The 24,135-nt window shown below is 38.6% G+C and overlaps 1 protein-coding gene across 1 annotated transcript in view; it reads left to right on the top strand.

Moving 5' to 3' along the window:
- The window catches only part of SLC25A26 (solute carrier family 25 member 26), a 143,313-nt gene that overhangs the window by 1,106 nt on the left and 118,072 nt on the right, over positions 1-24,135 (top strand). Inside the window, exons 2-3 of the mRNA XM_065885387.1 lie at positions 12,002-12,158; positions 15,564-15,673. Of these exons, the coding sequence (XP_065741459.1) occupies positions 12,002-12,158; positions 15,564-15,673 (267 nt within the window). The remainder of the gene's footprint in view (positions 1-12,001; positions 12,159-15,563; positions 15,674-24,135) is intronic.

The following is a 24,135-nucleotide window of genomic DNA, read 5'->3' as shown; positions in this document are numbered from 1 at the left end:
GATTTGTTGATATTTGTAGAAGCTAGGTTTTAGAGATGCAAAGAAGTATGTTACCCCGTTGAAGACGTTTTCCTGTCCAGCTGGTGAGATGGCAGTAGTACTTATGACAATCCACATTGCTCTGACGGGAACTAGGGTAGGCTCTTTACATACATCATCTCATTTAAGCCTGACAAACAATTGAAGTCTTATCCTAGTTTTCCAAATGAGGGAACTGAGGAATAGTATGTTAGATAATTTGTCCAAAGTCACACAAGTGAGATACATTTCGTGTGTGTAAGTGTTGGAGCTCAGATTCCAAGCAGTGTAACCTGGGATTCCATTTACTGCTCCTTGAGACTATCGCTGAAGTCAGCAACAGTAGCAGTTGCTAAAAACAGGTGAGTGTCAGAGTTAACAAAAAAAAAAAATTGTATTAAAATTTATTTTATTAAAGAAGGGTACACATGCATACTTCTTTTTTCGTAGTTACAGAGGGTAAAATTGGGATCGATTGGTAGAAGTTTCAAGGAAGTTAGATCTCATTCCTGGTGAATTCATTTAGCATGCAGTTTATCTGCCATGTGTTCTGTTTACTGGTACTGTGATTGCCCTTGGAGATTTGATGGCAAACAAACCAAGGCTATATGATAAGTACTGTGAAAGGAATGAACTGAGGTGGGAGAGAGAGAGAATAATATTGGAAAACCTACTTTAGATGGAGTGCCGTAGGAAGGCCCTGAGGAGCTAACGTTTAAGCTAAGACCTAACAGGTAAGGGGCTAGTCATTCTGATGAGCAGAGGGGAAAGTTCAGAGGGAGCAGCACGTGAGAAAATCCTCAGGTGGAAAGGGTTCAGGATGTGAATGTGGTGGCTGAGGCCTAGTGGGTGAGGGTAGTGTGACAGAGGCTGCTGTTGGAGAGCTAGACAAAGCCTGCCGAGGTGAGTCTTGGTGGGCAGTGGAAAGGAATTTGGATTTTATATAAAGCATAACGAAAGCCATTAGAGGGTTTTATTATTGAAGTAGTCCGGAAATGGAAGGGCCCCCCCTTTTTTTTTTTAATGGTTGGGAGCGTCTTTGAGGAGGCTAAGCACTCCTCAGGGAGTTCTGTTTTGTTTACTACCGTGTGACCAATGCCTGACACTTCGAAGGCACTCAGTACTTGTTGGGTGAATGAATGCAGCTTCACGTTTGCAGAAGTCTTGAGCCTCGGCTTCTAAGGATTAAGTGAGATGTAGTACGGAGCCTGACGTAGAGCACATATTTACCTGTTTCCTTCCTGAAGTTTCTGGAGCAGGATTGAAGGGCTGTAGAGCTGAATAGGGAGAGAACTTCTGGCATGTTAAGTTTTCATTTGGAGAACAGAGCAGACTATTCAGAAAAAAACCTCCAAGAGTACAGTCACTGGTGCATGCTTTTAGGAGAGCAGTTTGAAATAAGTATTAGTGACCTAGAGATGTTCATAACATTTAGCTCAGTGAAGGTAATAGGAAAACATGAAATAAAAGAGGAGTGGTTAGGTAAATGATGATAGATGCATTTCATGGACTATTTAGGGGCCATTGGTAACAGTGCTTGTGAAGAGTATGTGCTATAATAGTAACATGGAAAATGCTTATGAGATTAAAAAAAAGAAAAAATACAACACTGTACCTGTATACATCTGGTTCATGCCTAATTAAAACTTGGTAGCCAAGGGGAGTTGTTTCCAGGTCCGCTGTGGATACCAAAATACACAGATGCTCAAGTCCCTTATATAAAATGATGTAGTATTTGCATGTAACCTATGCACATCCTCCTGTATACTTTAAATCATTTCTAGATTACTTATTATACCTAATACAAGGTAAATACTGTGTAAGTAGTTGTAAATACAATATAAATGTTATGAAAATAGTTGCCTGCATGCAGCAAATTCAAGTTTTGCTTTTTGGAACTTTCTGGAATTCTTTTTGCAACTATTTTGAATCTGCATTTGGTTGAATCTGACGATGCGGAACCCCAGGATATGGAGGGCTGGCTTTATTCCATTCCTTAAAAACAAACAAAAAAAGCTGTATTGAAATCCTCCAAGATGGAATGAAATAATTTTGATAGTAGCCTTACTTTTTTCTTCAATTTTTTTTTTTTTATTTTTGCGGTACGCAGGCCTCTCACTGTTGTGACCTCTCCTGTTGCGGAGCACAAGCTCCGGACGTGCAGACTCAGCGGTCATGGCTCACGGGTCCAGCCGCTCCGCGGCATGTGGGATCCTCCCAGACTGGGGCACAAACCTGTGTCCCCTGCATCAGCAGGCGGACTCTCAACCACTGTGCCACCAGGGAAGCCCTCTTCTACTTTTTTCAATGCAAAACAAACAAACATACCTCCAAACCACTCTTTCCTTCCAGCCTGACTCTTCTCTCCCTTTCAGTACTTAGCAGTTTCATCGACCTTGTAGTTCATCTGGGTTGTTACTTGAGTGAAACCGAAAGCATCCCTGTCTCAGTTACTTTATTTTTTTTAATTAAAAAAAAATTTTTATTTATTTTACATCTTTATTGGAGTATAATTGCTTTACAGTGGTGTGTTAGTTTCTGCTTCATAACAAAGTGAATCAGTTATACATATACATATGTTCCCATATCTCTTCCCTCTTGCGTCTCCCTCCCTCCCACCCTCCCTATCCCACCCCTCCAGGCGGTCACAAAGCACCGAGCTGATATCCCTGTGCTATGCGGCTGCTTCCCACTAGCTATCTACCTTCCGTTTGGTAGTGTATATATGTCCATGCCTCTCTCTCGCTTTGTCACAGCTTACCCTTCCTGCTCCCCATATCCTCAAGTCCATTCTCTGGTAGGTCTGTATCTTTATTCCTGTCTTACCCCTAGGTTTTTCATGACATTTTTTTCTTAAATTCCATATATATGTGTTACAATATGGTATTTGACTTTCTCTTTCTGACTTACTTCACTCTGTATGACAGACTCTAGGTCTATCCACCTCATTACAAAGAGCTCAATTTCGTTTCTTTTTATGGCTGAGTAATATTCCATTGTATATATGTGCCACATCTTCTTTATCCATTCATCTGATGATGGACACTCAGGTTGTTTCCATCTCTGGGCTATTGTAAATAGAGCTGCAATGAACATTTTGGTACATGACTCTTTGATTTATGGTTTTCTCAGGGTATTGTCTCAGTTAGTTTTAACTGGGTTACAGGTGAAGGAACTTCGGCAAGTGTTGGTGCTCTGCAGTGTGAAGTGCAGGCAGTCATTTGTGTGTAATTTGGGGCTGGAAAGATGAATGTGCGAGTGGACGTCATGCAAAGTGATCTTAATAATTGATGAAAATGATTATTTAACGACCTTTAAAAATTCTTGTCAATGTTAATAACTCTCTTACTGTAGACTGTGGAAGTATAGGGAAATGGAAAAAAAAGAAGTAAAACTTACATTTAGTACACTGTAATTTAAAACATTAAGATTGTATTTCTTTGTAAAAAAAAAAAGTATCAGAAGTAATTTTAAGTCATATAACTGGCAATACAGAACAAGTGTTCCTTTAACGTGGAGTTTTTTGCTGGCACAGCTTGCTCTGGGACATCTTTGTCCTTTTCGTCCCAGCCTCTTTCCCCGTATGTGGTAAGTTCGCCTTCACTCATTTTCCTCTGGCTGCATGTCTGGAATCTCTCCAATGACAGCAGTGTCGATATTCCAACAGCTAATTCTTTTATAACTCCTTTTACATTTGATTTGAATGTCACTTTCAGTGTTAACCACTTGTCATTTATTTGCCCTGCTTTCATGTTTGTTGGCCAGTTCCCTCTTTCGATCATTCATTTTTGTGAAATGTCACTGTGGTCACTGTAATTCAACTGTCCTGTTAGAGGACTTGTGTTCCTTATGGCAACTGAGATGCATGCGTGTCGGTGCTGTGCAAAGCAAGGACTGCTTGTACTGTTTTTTTTTTTAATTGTTATTTTGTTGTTTTCTTTTCTTACTTTAGGGAGGTGGTTCTGAAAAAGCTTCTTCATAATATTTGTGTCTTCTCACTGGACCTGCCGTTCTGCTGAGAACCACTGACAGAAAGGGACTTGAGGGCAGTGGCATGGATTATGTTGCCAAGGCTTCTTAGGTGGGGTAAGAAAACAGAAGAAAAGATAAGAATGAAGTTGAAGGGACGTTTTCAGTGTTTATTGCCTCATACGTTTCTTTTCTGGAAGGCAGCTTCCTAGTCTGCTTTTTGGAGTCAAGGAAGTTAGTATCTGATGATGAAGCATTAACTCCAAATCTCTAAGGGATTGGGAATTATGCTGCATGTTCTCGAGCTTGCTTTGTGTGACTTGTTTCTTTCTGTCATTTAGGTCACAGTGGGCAGGTCTTCCTTTTTTTGCTCATTTTTGTGTTGAGTAGGCAGTCACCTAGACAGAGGTATATTCTCAATTTTGATCCATCAGTGGAGCATGCAAGGCACCCTTGGAGACCACCAGTTGTCTGGGGCCACAATTGAGAACCACTGCCGTGATGGAGGCGTTTCTTCTGTATTTCAAATACTAGGAGATGGAGCTACCTTTCCTTTCTCATTTTTCTTTCAGTATAAGAGGGGGTCCTGGGAAAGTTTTAGAATCTGAAATTTAGCTGTAAATGACTTAATATGCTTTTGTACCACTTCCAAACCAAATGCTGTGTGTTCAGATATAAGTTTTTTTTTTTTTGCGGTACGCGGGCCTCTCACTGTTGTGGCCTCTCCCGTTGTGGAGCACAGGCTCCGGATGCGCAGGCTCAGTGGCTATGGCTCACGGGCCCAGCTGCTCCGCGGCATGTGGGATCATCCGGGACCAGGGCACGAAACCGGGTCCCCTGCATCGGCAGGCGGACTCTCAACCACTGCGCCCAGGGAAGCCCCAGATATAAGTTTTAAATATTGAAATTTTAATGATACACACAGAATTTGAGTAACAAAATGCCAAATAGAGGGAAGATAAATGTTGTACCCACAGTTTTTCCACCTCCATGCATCAGGTATTGTTACCTGTTTAACCAGACGTATGTGTGAGCCTTTGCTCTGGCACTTGGGAAGAGCAAGAGCCTGGAAGATATGGTCCCTACCCTCAGGGGTGTGCGGTCAAGTGGGGGCAGACATTTAACAGAAAATAAAACAAAAATTAATCATGTAATTATGCATGGTGACAAAAAGTAACCATTTACTGAACACTTTAATGTGTGCTTATGCAGTTTTTTCAGAGCAGAAATCATATGTTTACAATTTTGTCTTCTCTTTTTTTTTTGTATTCTGGTTAAAAAAAAATAACCCATAAATTCACATCCAAGCATCATAAAGAAATTTGAACAGTAGCGTTTCTCAGTTTTTTGAGTTTGATGCTGAATCGTTCCTGCACATGTCGTGTGATTTGGTTTTCTGTTGTGTGAATCCATGGGTGATTCTTGTCCAGGGAGCAGAATTTGAGGAAAGCTTTTCATTCATTACTGGTAAGGAAAGACTTGAATTTATTGATTTTGTATATACATTTATAGTTCAGTTTAATATATGAATGTAATCTTCAGTCTTTGGTCAAGTCCTCCTTTGTCTTTCACATGGTTTTTAATATTAGCCTGTCAGAAATAGGGCATCAGCAAACTTGGAAGGATATTTACAGTAACATAACACTAAAAATGATAACTCATACTTATTGGTAATTGAGGCAGGCATTTTGCTAAGCATGTAACAGGCTCATGTAGTTGTATTTAATTCTTATTTAATCTCACTCAGTTCTCAAAAACTCTGTGAAGCATAGGTACTATTATTTTTCCCCTTTCATGCATGAAGAAATGTGGGCTTACCTAGGTTTAATAGCTTTCCTAGGGGGACCCAGTTGAGATTGAAGCCAGGTCTGCGTGTCTGTTGCCAAAGCTGTAGTCTAAGGCAATATTTAATCTGAAAGAATTTCTGGAGAAATGGAAGAATACTCAAGTCAAATTCTAGAACCATTATTGTGTTCCTGAGAATAGCCTTACCAAACAACACTGATCCTGCGCAGTCTTTTCCGTCAGGAGGTGATGAAAGGCACAGGATTTCTGGAAAAGACACCCTGAATATACCACAAAGCTGTCACTGGAGCTGTGGAATGCCAAGAAGTATAGCAGCAGGTAATGCCAGGTTTCATTTGTCACAGTGCTATGGCAGACTGCAGCAGGGACAACCAGAGAGTGATTTGCTGCAGTTTTTCTTGTGAATGTTGAATCTTTCTGTAAAGTGTTTTCTCATCATCTTACATTTCCATGTGATTCAGACCAACAAACAAGCGTGGAAGCCCTGCTCCATCCCAGGCACTGGGTTATATATTTAGGAGGGCCAAGGTCACTGACCTGGCTTCTACTCTGAAGGATCTTAGTGTCAGCCATGGTGGTTAGTACTGAAAGTGAAATGTAAACAAAGTTATACGGGGGAGTTAAGGAAGTAGCCTTTAATTCTGACTGGGAGACTGGGAAAGGCTTCGGGAGGGATATGGCGTTTGGTCACAGTCTTAACAATGAAATGGAGTTTGGCAGGTGTGTGTGTGTGTGTGTGTATGTGTATGTATTTGTGTGTATGTAATGGCCGGGGGGAGCAGGTGGTCTGCTGGCTGTAGTATACAGGAGACAAGAGGCATTGGAAGGGCCTTCCAGGCTGAGAGAAAAACCTAAGCAGGAGCACAGAATTGATAAGTTTCAGGATGTTTTTGGGAAACAGACTAGTCAGAGTGGAGGAGGCTCAAGATCAAGAGTGTGCGGGATGAAGCTGAACAGGTAGTTTAGGGTCCAGGGGTCGAGGTTCTGAGTTACCCCTTACTGAGTGCCTACTGTATACCAAATGTGACCAGTGAATTTGGGTTGTTGTTTTTTTTTTTTTTGGTGAGGGAATATTAATTTGAGTAGCTCTACTTTTGTATGTTTTTAGTACTCATTGCAAAACTTGAACAATACAAAAATCAGCAAGATAATAATAAAAATACTCCTCATCCCAAATGTTTTTCCACAGAGATAATAACTTCTAACAGTTTGGTGTGTGTGATTCCAGACTTCTGATTATGCATAGACAAAAAAATAACACATTTCTTTGAAAGATGGGATTATACAGCATATATTGTTCTGTAGCTTATTTGATTAATTTAAGAATATAACATGTTTCTTTATCAGCAAGTTCAGGTTGATCTCATTCTTTTAAAGGCTGTGTAGCAATCCGTTATTCTGATATAATGCAACTTAATAGGTTATTTCTAGTTTTTTACTGTTAGAAAGAATTCTGTAGTAAACATTCTTGTATATTTATGAACTTATTTTTGTGGAAGAAATGTTTAAAAATAAAATAACTGGATCAAGTATATTATAGTTTAAAATTTTCATTTTGCCAAATTGTCCTTCAATAGATTATAATAATTTGTTTATGTTAATACCCGTAACTATTTCCATATCTTTAATCTTTTATAATGTAATTGGGAAATTAAAATTTTTGTTTTTATTTGATCACTGATGATGGGGAAGCATATTTTCATAATTTTGTTGGCTGTTTATAGTTTTTCTTTTGGGAATTGTTTGGTCCTGTGTTTTGCAATTTTTAAAAAATTTGATGTACCTTTTTTAGGTTGCTTTGTAGTACCTTCTAAGATATGGTTAGTAACCTTTTGTTATAGTCATTAATTTATGTGTTTTTCAAATAGTTATTGAGTGCCTACTATGTACTGGGTGCTGGGAACATACTGGTGAACAAAACAGGTGTGGATCTTATAGTTTCGTGGAACATACAGTCTTTGAAGAAATGGTCAGATGCTCAACTACAGAATTAGAATTCTGATCAGTGTGTGGAGACATGACGGTGTAAACCTAGACTGGGGGATTAGGGACACAGTCCTAGAAATGAGGAAAATCAGATGACTTGGAGGAAAAGAGAGATCAAGGTGGTAAGAAGGTACCCAGCAAAGGGCTAACGATGGAGTTAAGGGTGGAGAGGTAGATGGGGGACAGAACTTCTAGAGCCTTGTAGGCTGTACTGTGATTTTGTTCTTCATCCTAAGGGCTTTTGGAAACTTTGAAGAGTGTCAAGATGAAATTGAAATTTGTATTTTACACAGACAACGTTAGTGTAGAGGGTGAAGGAGCGCTGCGGGGAGAATGGATGGTGGAGGGGGAAGAAGGCAAGTATCACAGGAAGCAGAAGCCACAGCTCTCCAATGAGGTGGTTAAAGTCACTGGTGGCCACTTTGTTGTGGGGAAACTGAGAATGTCAGGGAGGGATGTTTCCCGGAGAAGCCATGTTAATGTTTTGCCTGGTTCTTTTTAGTTGTGGTCTAGGCCAGGGGCCTGTGATGATTTTGCTTAGTTAAATTAGACGGATGGTTTGATTTTGTCCTGTAGTTGAGCAGGAGTGAGTTTTTTTGTTTTTGCTTTGTTTCTTTCTGTTTTGCCAGCTTCATGTAATCTTGACTTTTTTTCAACTCCCAGAGGAATTTCAAAGGGTCTAATTTCACTAATTATACACTTCCTCTCTACAGCCTGCCAGCACTTTTTCCATTTTTAAATTAAGGTGGTGCTGTGTATTTTATCTATATGATATCAAGGTCTCAATAAATTGTTATGCTCTGGTAAGGCTTGGTGGTTATCTGGTTTATGTTCTCTTTCTTTGGATTTTGTCTAGCACTTAGGATTTTCAGTGTAAGCTACCATAAATCTTGAAACTAACCCTTTGCCTGATAACCTTTTTTAAAAAATTTTTTTAAATTTTTAAAGATTTTTTTGCCGCACTGCATGGCATGCAAGATCTTAGCTCCTTGACCAGGGATCGAACCCATGTCCCCTGCAGTGGAAGCATGGAGTCTTAATCGCTGGACTGCCAGGGAAGTCCCACCTGATAACATTTTTGATAAGTGATCATAGATAAAACAAATTTCTCAGGCTAAAGAAAAAAAATTAGTAGAGTCCCTTATAATTCAGTTGATGCTGGCTTGATGAAAAATTATAAGCATTCCTTAAAGTTTTTGTTTAAATCTTAGATATGTTGCTATGTGTCTAAATACATAGGTAATTCTTAATGTTCTTTTAGCAGCATTTTTTTCAGTCTCATGAACTTAAGTGACATTTGAGTTATAGAAGTTTGAAATCCACAGAAGCAATTAGTAACTCTTGATTCATGATTTACTAGATAAATAGATTCAATCTGGTCATTTTATTCTCAGATGATTAGAATTTTGATGAAAGGAGGGCTGGAGAATCAATGCATGCAAAGTAGCCAAATAGATTAAAAGAGTAATTCACTTATTGATTAAAATTTAGCAGTAGATAGCAAGCATCTCTCTGAACCCTCTCCTAAGATTAAAGAGAAAATTAGAATGAAGTGCAGCTATTTTTAAAGAAACCAGTCATATCAGTCATTCTCACCAAGATTTTAGTTCTTGTATTTTGAGAAAATGAAGAGGCAGGCAAAATATTTTATTACCTACTGAATTTTATAAAATCCTTAAAGAATAAGTGAGAAGAGTGTTGAAAAAGTTGGCTTTTTTTTTCTTTTTAACTTTGCTACGTTACTTGTGAACTTTTTCCCTTGACTTAGAAAAGACCACCTTTATATCTGGGAAGAAATCCCACTTTGTCATTCTTTTACTCCCACTTGTGGTGCTCTACTGGCACATCTCTGTGTTCTTTTGGTGACAACTTTTTAGGTCATTTGCAGAGTATCCCGCATGGTCTTTGGGGTTCTGTCATGCCTTTCAGGCTGATCATATGGTATTAATGTATATGGTAATGTACTTTGCTCTTTCTTTTTTTAAAAATTTTATTTAGTTTTGGCTGCGTTGGTTCTTCATTGCTGCGCGCGGGCTTTTCTCTAGTTGCGGCGAGGGGGGGCTACTCGTCGTTGCAGTGTGTGGGCTTCTAACTGCGGTGGCTTCTCTTGTTGAGGAGCACAGGCTCTAGGTGAGTGAGCTTCAGTAGTTGTGGCTCGTGGGCTCTAGAGCTCAGGCTCAGTAGTTGTGGCACATGGGCTTCAGTAGTTGTGGCTCGTGGGCTCTAGAGCTCAGGCTCAGTAGTTGTGGCACACGGGCTTCAGTAGTTGTGGCTCGTGGGCTCTAGAGCTCAGGCTCAGTAGTTGTGGCACACGGGCTTCAGTAGTTGTGGTTCGTGGGCTCTAGAGCTCAGGCTCAGTAGTTGTGGCACATGGGCTTCAGTAATTGTGGCTCGTGGGCTCTAGAGCGCAGGCTCAGTAGTTGTGGCACACGGGCTTAGTTGCAACGCGGCACGTGGGATCTTCCTGGACCAGGGCTTGAACCCGTGTCCCCTGCAGCGGCAGGCAGAGTCTTAACCACTATGCCACCAGGGAAGTCCCTATGGTAATGTACTTTTCTAGTGTACACTAATTTTTAATAATTACCTATACTAATTGGAAAATAGAGATTATTGCATTTCTCATCAGGGTAATTTCATTTTTCCAGTGAAGTTTTGCAGTGTTTTTTTTTTGCTGTATGTGGGCCGCTCATCACTGCGGCCCCTCCTGCCGCGGAGCACAGGCTCTGGACGCGCAGGCCCAGCGGCCATGGCCCACGGGCCCAGCCGCTCCACGGCACGTGGGATCCTCCCGGACCGGGGCACGAACCTGCACCCCCTGCGTCGGCAGGCAGACCCCCAACCACTGCGCCACCAGGGAAGCCCCTTGCAGTGGTTTTATGGTGAGTGGCAAGTAGAGCAGAAAGTGTTTGCTAGCTACTAACCTTTGTACCACTTGAGCATTCTGTAAACCCAAAGGATGGAAACAGCGTATCATTTTGAACTCTGCCTGTATGTTTAAATAGTACCGATTCTTCTTTTTCTGTGTCATGGAATATATAGTTTTTAATGTCTGCTTTTACTTTTTAAATAGGTAATATTTTCACATGGTTCAAAATCCAAAACATAGGAAAAGTTAGCAATTCAGTTTAAAACTTAGTATGTAGGAACCGTATTGAGAGTTGCTTCTGTAGTTCTACCTGCTTACTGTGAAATGGTATTGATTCATATCTTTAAATGATGCCTTTAGACCTTGTGTGTTGACCTTTCTTTGACAGTCTCTGAGTTCATATTTTTCTGAGTCTCTTTTTGCTTTGACTAAGCTGTAACCAGATTTTAAAATATTCTACATATACTAGTGTAATCATGAGGTGAAAACTTAGTTTTTAATCAGGTTTTAAAGTGCAGCTTCTCCAAAGCAACATGGTATCTCTTGGGAGATGACTAGTTTGGGTCAGGTTTTAATGTCCTCTAGGAATTTAGCTCTTTTTTTCCCTTCATTTATTCACTTAAAAAGTATCAAGGGATTTTCAAATATACACAAAGTAGAGAGGATACCATAGGAATCCTTACATGTGTGATTCTTAAAATATGGATCTAGATTCACAAGGAGCATTACCATTTAGAATGTAAGTCTGAAAACAATTTTTTTCTTAATGCAGATTCACTACTCATTAGTTAAAAGGGCAAAAAATATAACATTTGGTGTAATTTGGAAAGATCACTGAGATAAATTGTCAAATGAAAAAAACAAGGTGCAGCATACCACCTTTTACTTAAAAAAAAAAGGTAAAATAAAATACATATTCATATTTGCTTGTATATGCCTAAAGTAACTTGGGAAGGACACAAGAAGAAACCCAAACTGGTTACTTGGGTTTTTAGGGACAGGGAAGGAGACTTTGAGCTCTTTACCTTTCTGAGGTTTGTTTGTTTACTTTTTTGAACCCTGTGAAATCATTAAAAATAAATTTGAAATTTATCTTAAAATTATTAAAATCATTAAACATTTTTTTAAAAACAGAATATGTAATATAAAATTTACAACTTGAAAATATATCACAATAATGGTTATTTTCCCAGGACAGTCTGTAGATTTAGGTAAGAGGTGTTTTGACTGTACCAAAGTAGTCTGTGGTATACTTTAAAACCATACTTAAAGAGATATGCTTTAAAAACTACCCCATCCCCAAAATGGCAATTTATTTTATTGTAACCTTTTTTTTCTTTTTCTTTTTTTTTAAAGGCTGGTGGGGTAGCAGGTGTCTGTGTTGACTTGATATTATTTCCTCTGGATACCATTAAAACCAGGCTGCAGAGCCCCCAAGGATTTAATAAGGCTGGTGGTTTTCGTGGAATATATGCTGGCGTTCCTTCTGCTGCTATTGGATCCTTTCCTAATGGTAAAAATTATATTGGTATTATCACTGCTTTATATAAAGCCAAGATAATGGGATTTATTTTCAGAATGGTATGTGGTCCAACCCTATATAGAATTCCTTATATGATTGTGTAGTTGATCTCCTGAATTTATTTTCTATTCATTAATCCATTATTTTTGACTCAGCTGGTGCTATAGATTCCATTCTAGTGTATTTGTAATAAAAAAATGAGCAATCTTTAAATGAGTGGTTTTTGTTGTTGTTAAAACTCCTTGTTAGAATCCTTAAAGTTGTTCCTGTAACATTGATTGTAATGTCTTACAGCACTTCCCCACCTTGCCTGCACGTTGGAATCTCTTGGGGAGCTTTACAAAATACTTATGCCTGTGTCTCCATGAGAAGTTTAATTGGTCTGGTCTTTGCCTGGGTATCAGGAGTTTTAGTAACTTCCCAGGTGATTCAGATGTGAAGCTGAGTTTAATAACCACTGGCTTGGAGATTCTTGTGGAGCAGATGAACCTAAGAGGCATTAAATCTTTGTCTTAACTAAATTGCTCTCAGATGATGCAACCCGTTCCCCCTAACCTCCTCTTTCCATTGTCTTGCTTTTGTTTTGGTTTTGAAGTTGTGTGATTTATGGCCCTTTTATTCTATAATCAGTATAATCTGTTTCATTTAATCCACCTCTTTTCAGATACTTATTTAAATAATTGCTTACTGATGCTTTGATTGGCACTCAAAAGCATACTTAGCAAACAGAAAACCACCACTATCAAACACACACACACACTCTCTCTCTCTCTCTCTCTCTCTGTCTCTCTCTCTGTCTCTCTCTCTCACTCTCTCACATACTCACACACTCACTCACAAAACCCCTGCTCCAGAAGATTCTTAAATTCTGGAGTTTGATTTCTTTTTTCTCAGTATATGTCATTAGAAATTCTTTCTTGTTAACTTGACATTAAGATGTCTGTCTGTATCCATCTGTGAGCATAACATTCACATGAAGATTTGTAGAGCAAATCTTTTTGGTCCTTTAGTTTATCTTCCTGAGCCATCCTTAGAGCAGCCAACTGTTATGAGGTTATCCTTGAATTATTTTATGTCTTAATTTTCAGTAATTGATCATAACAAGTCGCTATTGAGGACCCGCTCCATGCCAAGTATAGCTCTATATGTGGGAGATGCGCCTTGGTTCCTAAATCTGTCTGTGTTGCAATCACCTGATACCTGAAGAGATTTTTTTTTTTTTTTTTTTTCTTAAAGAAAGTACTGCTGTCCCACTCCCAGAGATTTGGAATTTAGTTGGCCTGAGGTGTGGCCTGGGCTTTGGAGGTTTAAAAAAAAAAATCCCCAGGTAATTTTAATATGTAGACAAGTTTGGGAACCTCTGAACTAGGGAATTGCAAAGAAATATGTTACTAAGTCCCTGTCTTTTGGTCATCCATTCTTATGATGCCTCCCTCATCATTGTAAATATTCTTTTTTCTCTTACGTATTACGTAGGAATTGTTGGTAGATGAAGTATTAGTGATGGTCTACAGGGTACGTGGTGCTCCATTAAGCTCATGGGGCTGGTTTAGATTCTTGTCAGCAGGACTTTACACACAGAATGTGGTTTTGAATTTTTGTGTGTTTGAGAAAGTGGTGTTCTTCTTGCCCTGCTTTTCTTTTTCTTTTTCTTTTTCTTTTTTTGACATCCACAGAACATCTTTGAATGGGAGATGCTGGATAAAGAGTCAGAGTGTCAGCGTTTCAGAAATGGCCTTTCTGTTTTTCTGCAAATTTTTGGTGAATTGAAACTTTTTACATGGCACTTTAAACAATTTTTGCTATTGGTTAAGGTTTTAGACAGAGTACAGTCTGTCTGTGACATTCTGTAACATTCAGAGGCTTGTAGACTTTTTTGAGAACATATTGTGCGGGGGGTATGGAAAGGACTGAGGGTCGAAAGAAGAGAGGAAAAGACCTGTATTCAAGACCCTTCATGTTGAGAAGGGAATGTAGAAAAACCATAGTTTTTTGTTTTGTTTTCACTCCTGGGGGGTGGGGGTGGGGGTGGGTGGGTGGAACGTGTAGCAGGTAGAACTTACAGTCGAATGCGACTGGAGATATTCTAGCCTATTTAGTGAGTAGGCCAAAGTAGGAACAGCCTTAATAAGAATCACAAGTGGGAATTGGGACCTGCATTAACTATGTACAACTGCTTGCATGGTCATTACTCATCCGGGGACAGTGTGCCTCCTCATTTGGCCTGCTGTTTGTTTGTTAGCCACTGGGGTGTTTACAAGCTTGTTGACTTGAACTGGAGAACTGATTTTCACTACCAAGCTCTTTTCCTGAGTGTTTCAGACTTTACTGTGTGACATGTTCAAATGCCTTTCGAAAGGTGAATTTGCCATTTATTTATCTTTCGTGCCTCACCTTTTACGTGAGTGATGAACATCTTTGTATTAACAATACGTGGCAAGGCTTAAAGCCTTCCTGTGCAGCTAAGATTAGTTCATGGTGATAGGGGTAGCTTTTTTTTTTTTGCGGTACATGGGCCTCTCACTGTTGTGGCCTCTCCCGTTGTGGAGTACAGGTTCCGGACGTGCAGGCCCAGCGGCCATGGCGCACGGGCCCAGCCGCTCCGCGGCATGTGGGATCTTCCCGGACCAGGGCACGGACCCGTGTCCCCTACACTGGCAGGCAGACTCTCAACCACTGCTCCACCAGGGAAGCCCTAGGGGTAGCTTTTTAGAGATTTTGATTTCCAGTTTTAATACAGTAGTTGATTGTTTCCTTGATGTAAAAGTGAGTTGATGGAGTAAAAAGTAGCCATGGTTATTTTGAGTAACCAGCAACACAACATTATGGAATAGATGCTTTATTTAGTTAAGATATGTGTTTGCAATTTTAACCTGTCTAGAAATCAGTGTAGCTGATTATTTTATGACCATATATAAAGACGTTTTGCATCACAGAAATTCATATCCTTTTCCAAAAAACTTTAAAAAGTGTTAAGTGACTTATCAGTACAAACTGGTAAATGCCAGGTTAGCTGTTAGTCTTCCTCAGGGCAGGGATCTGCATGTTTGTAAGTCCAAAGTCAGGCATGTAACATGGGCTCAGTCAAATCTGCAAGAGTGAAGGGGTTGGGGGGGAATAGTACATATTATTACTTTATCTTTATTTATATTTATTTATAGTTATAAATATATACATATATATAATATATGTATATATTATATAAATAATAAATATAAATATTTATAGTTCAGTATTTATATTTATTATTTATACTTATTTATATTACTTATATTTATTATCTTTATCTGTTATAATTTAATAACTAGAGTTGTAATTTTTTTCAAGAAACATATCTCTTAACAGTTTACATATATATTTAAACTTTGTGAAAGACTGGTTTGTTTTAAATTTCAGCTGCTGCCTTTTTCATCACCTATGAATATGTGAAATGGTTTTTGCACACTGATTCATCTTCATATTTGATGCCTGTGAAGCATATGTTGGCTGCCTCTGCTGGAGAAGTGGTAGGTAATAAGTTATGTGTATAAAATACTTCAGAAATGCAAAGTATGCAGATATCTTCAGTACAGGTATTACTTCATTTCATTTTTAAAAGACAATTCTTTTTTAAATTATGAAAGTCATAAATCCCAATAAATGTAAATGGATTAAACATGATAGTTGAAAGTCTACATAGGATGAAAGAAAAATCCAGCTATCTGCTATTTACAAGAGACACACCTCAAACATAATTATACAGAAAGAATAAAATTAAAGAGGTAGAGGAAAATATCCATGCAAATTTTGGTGGCTTCATGTTGGGTCAGCATAATTGAGCTGGAAGTCTATTTCCTAGAACACCCTTTCCAGGAGGGTTCCAGGTTAGCCTGGCTACAAGAGAAAATTGCTCAAGATTTGTAAGGTGGAAGTAAAGCAGCAGTTGTATTCATGCTCAGAAGGTTGGTGGGAGGTCAGGCACTGCTGCAGTTCATACACCTCATCACTGATCTGTTGGCTTCAGGCAGCAGTCAAGCCTCCAGCTCCTCCAACTCTCACTGGGTCTTCTCCTTCAGCTTCTCTAAATTTTGAGTCAGTTGTGTGGGCTCTGTCGTGAAGGGTGCCAATTTATGTTGTAGGTCACCCACATCATTGAGACTGGTGAGGGAGAATGCGAGTTCCAGTTTGTCCTTGCTCTTCCCCATTTCACATCCATGTTTCCTTCCTGATTGCATGCCTTCTAAGTTTCTGTCCCAACACTAGATGCAGAAGCAACAGTTCTACGTAAGTTGCTTAACCAGCTCCCACAATTACTGTTTATATCCCTGTAATAGCTTCTTATTCTTATCATTCTTAGTGGTTCTACTTCTCTGATCAACCCTAACTGATTCAGAAAGAGTAGCTGAAAGAGAGCTGATAGTAATGTTAATATCAGATCAAGAAAAAAAAAGACTGAAAGCAAAAAACAAGGAGACCACTGTATAATGATAAGAGGAACAATTCTCCTGGGAGATGTAGTAAACCTGAACTAAATAGCATAGTCTCAAGATATAAAGCAAAATGTTGCCAGAATTATAATGAAAAATGAATACAATTACTATCTTCATTGGAGTTATTCACATCTATCCGTAAAAGTCTTAGGACCAGGCAGGTAACTTGTTAAGACCATAGAAGATTTGAGCAACACAATGGCAAGAATGGTCTAATGGATGTGTATGGAGTTCTGCACCTAACTGCTAAAGATTATTCATTTTTTTCAAGCACACTTGGAACATTAATAAAAGTGTGTGACCCAATAGTCCACAAAGCAACTTTCAACAAATAGTGTAGAGATAATGTCATACAGATCATTTGGTGTCTGATTATAATGAAGTAAAATTGGAAAGCAATGACGAAAACACAGGCAGTCCATCCCTCCTGTGTGTTTAAAAAATTATCCAACTCTTCTGTAAATAATTCATGAGCCAGTAAATCATAATGTATGTGGTAAAATATTTGTAATTAAAAAATAATACAGGAGGGCTTCCCTGGTGGCGCAGTGGTTGAGAGTCTGCCTGCCGATGCAGGGTACACGGGTTCGTGCCCCGGTCCGGGAAGATCCCGCATGCCGCGGAGCGGCTGGGCCCATGAGCCATGGCTGCTGAGCCTGCGCGTCTGGAGCCTGTACTCCGCAATGGGAGAGGCCACAACAGTGAGAGGCCCGCGTACCGCAAAACAAAACAAAACAAAACAACAACAACAACAAAAAATAATACAGGAATATATATTTTTTCTAAACTAACACAGAGAAGAGTATAATACAAATAAGAGCTTTCCCACCCCCTCACCCACTTACCTTTCTCCAGTTCCTCCTGCCTACTACTAATGGACAACTTCAATTAAAATTATTTTTGTGTATCCACCCAGAAATTGTCCTTTACTATTGTTACTTTCAAATCACATTGTCTTGTTTGTTTTGTATGTATGTATCTATGTATCTGCTTATCTCTCTATCTAGTCTATTTTAATAATCCCAGAACGTTGTTAGGGGCAGGGTACATTAACAGGAATGGACAAGAAAGTGAAGAGAAGGGTCTCGGTTTATAAGTCTTTTATCATTTTGTCAAGTAGTATATATCGTTTTTCATTTAATAAAGTAGTGGTATGTATTTGTGTTAGGAAGTTAGAAAAATGAATCAGCCTTTTTAAAATTTACATAAGAAACAAATGTGATATATTGTGGTTTTGTTTTCTGCACACTATTTTCCTTTAGAAAATTTGGATGAGAATCTACAAACTGTTTTGTAACCTAATTTTCTTCTCTTGAGAATATGGTGAATGAGGGTGATGAAAGAGAGAGATTGCACTTTATGGAATTCCCTGGCGGTCCAGTGGTTAGCACTCTATGCTTTCACTGCCAAGGATGCACGGGTTCAATCTCTGGTCGGGGAACTAAGATCCTGTGAGCCGCATGGCACAGCCAAAAAAAAAAAAAAAAAAAACAACTAAAAAAATAATAACTGTTTTGAGATGTAATCCACATACTGTATGATTTATCCATTTAAAGTGTACAGTTCAATTTTTTTTTTTCTGTACTCACAGCTGCAGCCATCGCCACAGTCAGTTATAGAGCATCATCATCGCCCTGACAAGAAACCTTGTACCCATTAGCAGTCACTTCCCATTTCCCCCAACGTTCTCACCTTAGGCAACAACCACTGACCTACTCTGTCTCTATAGATCTGCCTATTCTGGACATTTCATATACATGGAATCCTACCAAGTTTCTTTCTGAGGTGATGAAAATGTTCTAACATTGACTAGGATGATGGTTGCCCATGTCTGTGAATATATTAAAAACCATTGAATTGTATCCTTAAAATGGATGAATTTTATAATATGCAAATTCTGTTGTATTACACTGTTAGAAAGGAATACGAAGAGAATATTATGAAAACCGTATGTTAAAAAAAAAAAAAAGAAAACCGTATGTTAATAAATGTGACAAATTCTTGAAAGATAAAAACAAAAAATGTGGAATCCTTACAATCTGGTCTTTCATGACTGGCTTCTTTCACTTACATTTTCAAGATTTCATCTATGCTATAGCAGGTATCATCAATTGCCTATGTTTTTGATTTTCTTGGATACATACCTAGGAGTGGAAATATCAGTCATATGGTAACTTTATTTTTAACCATCTGAGGAACTCGCCAAGGCTGTTTTCTGAAGTGGCTGCACCATTTTACATTCCCACCAGCGGTGTGTAAGAGTTCCAGTTTCTTCTGCACATCCTTGACACCACTTGGTGTTACCTGTCTTTTTCTTTTCTTAAACATTTCTTTTAAAAAAAATTAATTAATCTATTTTTGGCTATGTTGGGTCTTTGTTTCTGTGTGAGGGCTTTCTCCAGTTGCAGTGAGCGGGGGCCACTCTTCATCGCGGTGCGCGGGCTTCTCATCGTCACGGCCTCTCTTGTTGCGGAGCACAGGCTCCAGATGCGCAGGCTCAGTAGTTGTGGCTCACGGGCCCAGTTGCTCCGCGGCTTGTGGGATCTTCCCAGACCAGGGCTCGAACCCGTGTCGCCTGCATTGGCAGGCAGATTCTCAACCACTGCGCCACCAGGGAAGCCCCTACGTGTCTTTTTTTTTTTTTTTTGCGGTATGCGGGCCTCTCACTGTTGTGGCCTCTCCCGTTGTGGAGCACAGGCTCCGGACACGCAGGCTCAGCGGCCATGGCTCACGGGCCCAGCTGCTCCACGGCATGTGGGATCTTCCCGGACCGAGGCACGAACCCGTGTCCCCTGCATCGGCAGGCGGACTCTCAACCACTGCGCCACCAGGGAAGCCCCTACCTGTCTTTTTAATTATAACAAACAAATAGATATTCAGTGGTATCTTATTGTGATTTTGACTTGCATTTCCCTGGTAACTAATGATTTTGAGCATCTTTTCATGTGCTTATTGGTTATTTACATATCTCCTTTGGAGAAATGTCTATGCGGCTCCTTTGCTCATTCTTTAATTAGGTTGTATTTTTGTTAATAAGTTGTAGGAGCTCTTTATATATTGGCAAAACTTTTTCCCATTCGGTGCATTTTTTCCACTTAATGGTGTCCTTTGAAGCTTAAGTTCTAAATTTTGATGATGTCCAGTTGATCTGTTTTATCTTACATTGCTTGTGCTTTGATGTCGTATCTAAGAAACCATTGCCTAATCTGAGATCATGAAGATATTTATACCTATGTTTTCTTTCAAGAGTTTTATAGTTTTAACTCATATTTTTAGGTCTTTGATCCATTTTGAGTTAATTTTTTTATCTGGTTTGAGGCTGTGGTCTAACTTTATTCTTTTGCGTGTGTATATCCAGTTGACCTAGTGCCGTTTGCTAAACTATTCTTTACCCATGGAATTGCCTTGGCACCCTTGTCAAATACTAATTGACGTAAAGGTGGGGTTTATTTGTGGACCCTGTTCTATTCTATGGATCTCTACGTCTATCCTTATGCTACTACCACAGAACCTTGATTACCACAGCTTTGTAGTAAGTTTTGAAATCAGAAGTGTGAGTCCTCCAGCTTTGTTCTTCTCTGTCAGGATTGTTTTGCCTCTTCTGGGTCTTTTGCATTTTTATGTGAATTTTTTTTTTTTTTTTTTGCCTCACCTCACGGCTTGCTGGATCTCAGTTCCCCAACCAGGGATTGAACCCGCACCATGGCAGTGAAAGCCCGGAATCCTAACCACTAGGCCACCAGGGAACTCATTATGTGAATTTTAGGATGAGCTTGTCAATTTCTTGCAAAATGAGCTTGCAAAAAAAGCAACTGAGATTTTGATAGGGATAACATTGAATCTGCAAATTAATTTGGGGAGCATACCATCTTAACAAAAATGCTTAAATTTTCCAATCCACAAACATAGGCTGTCTTTTCATTTCTTTAGGACTTCTGTAATTTCTTTTAACAGTGTTTCGTAGTTCCACAGTATACGTTTTACACTTCCTTTGTTAAATTTATTCCTAAGTAATTTATTCTTTTTGATGTTATTGTAAATTGAACTTTTTTCATTTCATTTTCAGTTTATTGCTACTGTATAGAAATAAATTCATTTTTGTATATTGATCTTGTATCCTCCGACCTTGCTGAATTAATTAGTTCTAAAGTTTAGTGGATTCTTAAAGATTTTCTGTAAACAAGATCGTATCATCTACACATAGAGCTAGTTTTACTTATTTCTGTACAATCTATATGTCTTTTATTTCATTTTCTTGCCTAAGTGCTCTGGTTAGAAGCTGTACTACAGTGTTGAATAGGAGTGGTGAGATTGGACATCCTTATCTTGTTTCTGATCTTAGGAAGAAAGTATTTAGTGTTTCAGTACTATTTCTGTCATAAAAGGTTACATTTTGTCAGTGCCTTTTGTTCATCTGTTGAAATAATCATGTGGTTTTATTCTTTATTTTACTGATATGGTGTATTACATTAATTGATCTTCAAATGTTAAACCACTCTTGCATTTGCAGCCCAAATGTTAAAACTCACTTGATCATGGTATATAATACTGTTTATATAGTGCTAGATTTATGTACTAGTATTTTGTTGAGGACTTACTTTGTTCATAAGAGATACTGGTCTGTAGTTATCTTTTCTTGTGTCTTTGACTGGTTTTGGTATCAAGGTAAAACTGGACTCATAGAATGAGTAGGGAAGTGTTAAGATAATTTCTTTATAAATTATTGTAAAGAAAAGTCATATTAATTATATCATTTTGGTTGATGAACACATATCAGATACTAATATATTTGGCAATCCAGGAGAAAAGGAATTATGGAGGATATAATCTCAGTTTTAAAGAAAAGTGAGGGTTTCCCTTTTCATGTGATAATTTGAATTGTTGAGGTTATGATGTGTAATACGGAAAAAAGATGACCTCTGGTCTTCTTCAGCATTTTTGCATTTATTTATTTATATCTGGGATAAATGTATAATTTTATACTTTCCCGTTACTATACAATGAATTCCTTGATCTAAGAAATCATTTGGATGGTTCCTTGAAGAGAATGTTGAAAGAAATTAGCCTGAAAGACACTAAATTCACGGAAGTGTTTTCTATAAAACTTCCTTTTGTCATTGGTTTAAAAATGATTTTGCAGAACCTAAGCTAACTCTGGATTAAAAAAAAAATTGCCTTCATAATTTACTGAGCTTTTTAGTGTGATGAGACTAACAATATATTAATTTTTAAAAAATTTTTTATTAATTAATTTATTTTTGCTGTGTTGGGTCTTCGTTTCTGTGCGAGGGCTTTCTCTACTTGTGGCAAGCCGTTGCCACTCTTCGTCGCAGTGCGCGGGCCTCTCGCTATCGCGGCCTCTCCCGTTGCGGAGCACAGGCTCCAGATGCGCAGGCTCAGTAGTTGTGGCTCACGGGCCTAGTTGCTCCGCGGCATGTGGGATTCTCTCAGACCAGGGCTCGAATCCGTGTCCCCTGCATTAGCAGGCAGATTCTCAAGCACTGCGCCACCAGGGAAGCCCACAATATGTTAATTTTTGAGGAGCAAGGAGCATAAAGTAGTAGTTCCTTTATGAGCCAGAGACCCCTTTAGGAATCTAGTGAAATCTGTGGTTGTCTCTCCAGGAAAGTGAACATACGGACAATTTGTGTACAATTTCTGGGAATTTTCATTCCCCCCACTCTTACCCAAAGTAAGGACTCCAGTGCTTGAATTCTGCCTGAATATTGGTTTAGTCTGTGATTTAAAAGCAATATATATTTAATGTAAAACAATCTTTGAACCTATTATCCTTGGTTTAGATTGTGTTTTTGTGATTATGTTCTGACATTAGAACCTCATTGCATGCAGTTATTTTCGAGTATATATACTCAAGAATAACAAATGGTGTGTCAGAGTTTCATTGTGTCCCAGCTTGTAAAAATTCTGTCCCTTTGACTGCTCTTGCCTCTATTTTAGAATTGCCTGTTGCTCTGATTTAGTTTAAATATATCCTCGTAAGTTTACTTGGTTTACATTTTCTATTACGCTGTTGAGAGCAAGCAGCAAAAAGAACTTGGCCACTTTTTTTTCATTTCCCACAGGGCCATCTTGCTTGAAAGCTGGTTTGCCATGTTGGAGGATAGACTTCCTTCAATTTATAAAATTTCTGTCTCTTAGACTTTGGAAGAATATATAAAGTGGTATAATTAAATAGGGCAAAGGGTAGCTGTTAGATCCGTCATGTTAGTGATGCAGCTTTCCATTTGTAGAAAACACTATTCCAATATGTTAATATCTGTAACTGGTAATTTTTAAAAAATTGGAGCCTTTTAAATGTAATATTCTGTGTGAACTGTTGGGCATAGAAAGTGGCGTAGGTAGACTTTAGAGTTACAAAATAGGTATCTGTAAGACTGGAAATAAATAATTCTAGGACATTTTTATCTTTATTGTGTCTCTTATGGTTTCCATGGTCCCTTAGGCAGTAAGGCCTCATGTCAGATGCCTTTTTATAGTTTCTGTGATGCCTGGAGAGCCTTCAGAGGAGAACTGGTCAGCAGCAGGTACATAGATTGAGGATTTCACCTGTGAAACATCTCTTGCTGTTGACTTTATTTGATTTTAATTCAGTTACAGTTTAGTATGCTAAGAATTTTGTTAGATGTATGAAGTTTGTGAAATGTGGTTCTGGTGCTCCTATAATCTTTAAACGTTCTTAAAAAACTTCCTGCAACCATTCAGTATCATTGTTCTTAATAAATGCTTCAGACCCGTACCTACTGCCTTTCTGTTTTAGTAATTTGCTTTCAGTTTCATAGAGCATAAATTGGTTGCAGACTCAGCCAAGTGTGGTCGCTGTAAGTAAGAGAAAGAAACAGATGAATTTAGGAGGAACAAATAAGGAATATAAAACAAAGAACGTTTATTTCTGTCAGTGATCAGAAAGGTATAAAGAGACCAAGAGAAAATCAGATATGGCTTAGTGCAGTCATTGTTCTGTAACCATCTGCGCTGATATAAGATGGTTATGTTGCAGACACATTCCTTAGAAACAATACCATATTTTTGTTGGCATTGAATGTGTCCACAGTTACTTTGTTGTAGTGATGGTAAGTGTGTGAAACTTAGAAACAAAAGAACACTGCTGTAATAACCATTCCCTGTAGCAGCAGCTTGATTAAAAGTTAATGAGAAATCAATAAAACTATAATTACAAGCTTCTACCTAATGTTTGTGATTTGGAATACAGTAAAATCGATCAAATAAGATTTAATATGTAACAACACTGAGAAGAGTCCCGTTTGTGCCATTTTTATTAGGTTTGCTGTACCATATCTCTAAATCCCTGCCTCAATTATTTTACAGCTCCGTTTTCATCAGACACAGAAAAAGCCCTGTGAGAAGTAGAATCTGTAATTAGATCAGAAGGGTTGGGGTGGGTTTACTTTAGTATAACAGATGCTATAACATTGCAGTGGTAGTTTTTTTTTTTTTTTTCAACTTTAGGATTTGACTTT

The sequence above is a fragment of the Phocoena phocoena genome, chromosome 10 (genome assembly GCF_963924675.1).
Source record: "Phocoena phocoena chromosome 10, mPhoPho1.1, whole genome shotgun sequence".
NCBI lineage: Eukaryota > Metazoa > Chordata > Mammalia > Artiodactyla > Phocoenidae > Phocoena > Phocoena phocoena.
The sequence above is the reverse complement of the archived record's forward strand: the minus strand, read 5'-3'. Positions and strand labels throughout refer to the sequence as shown.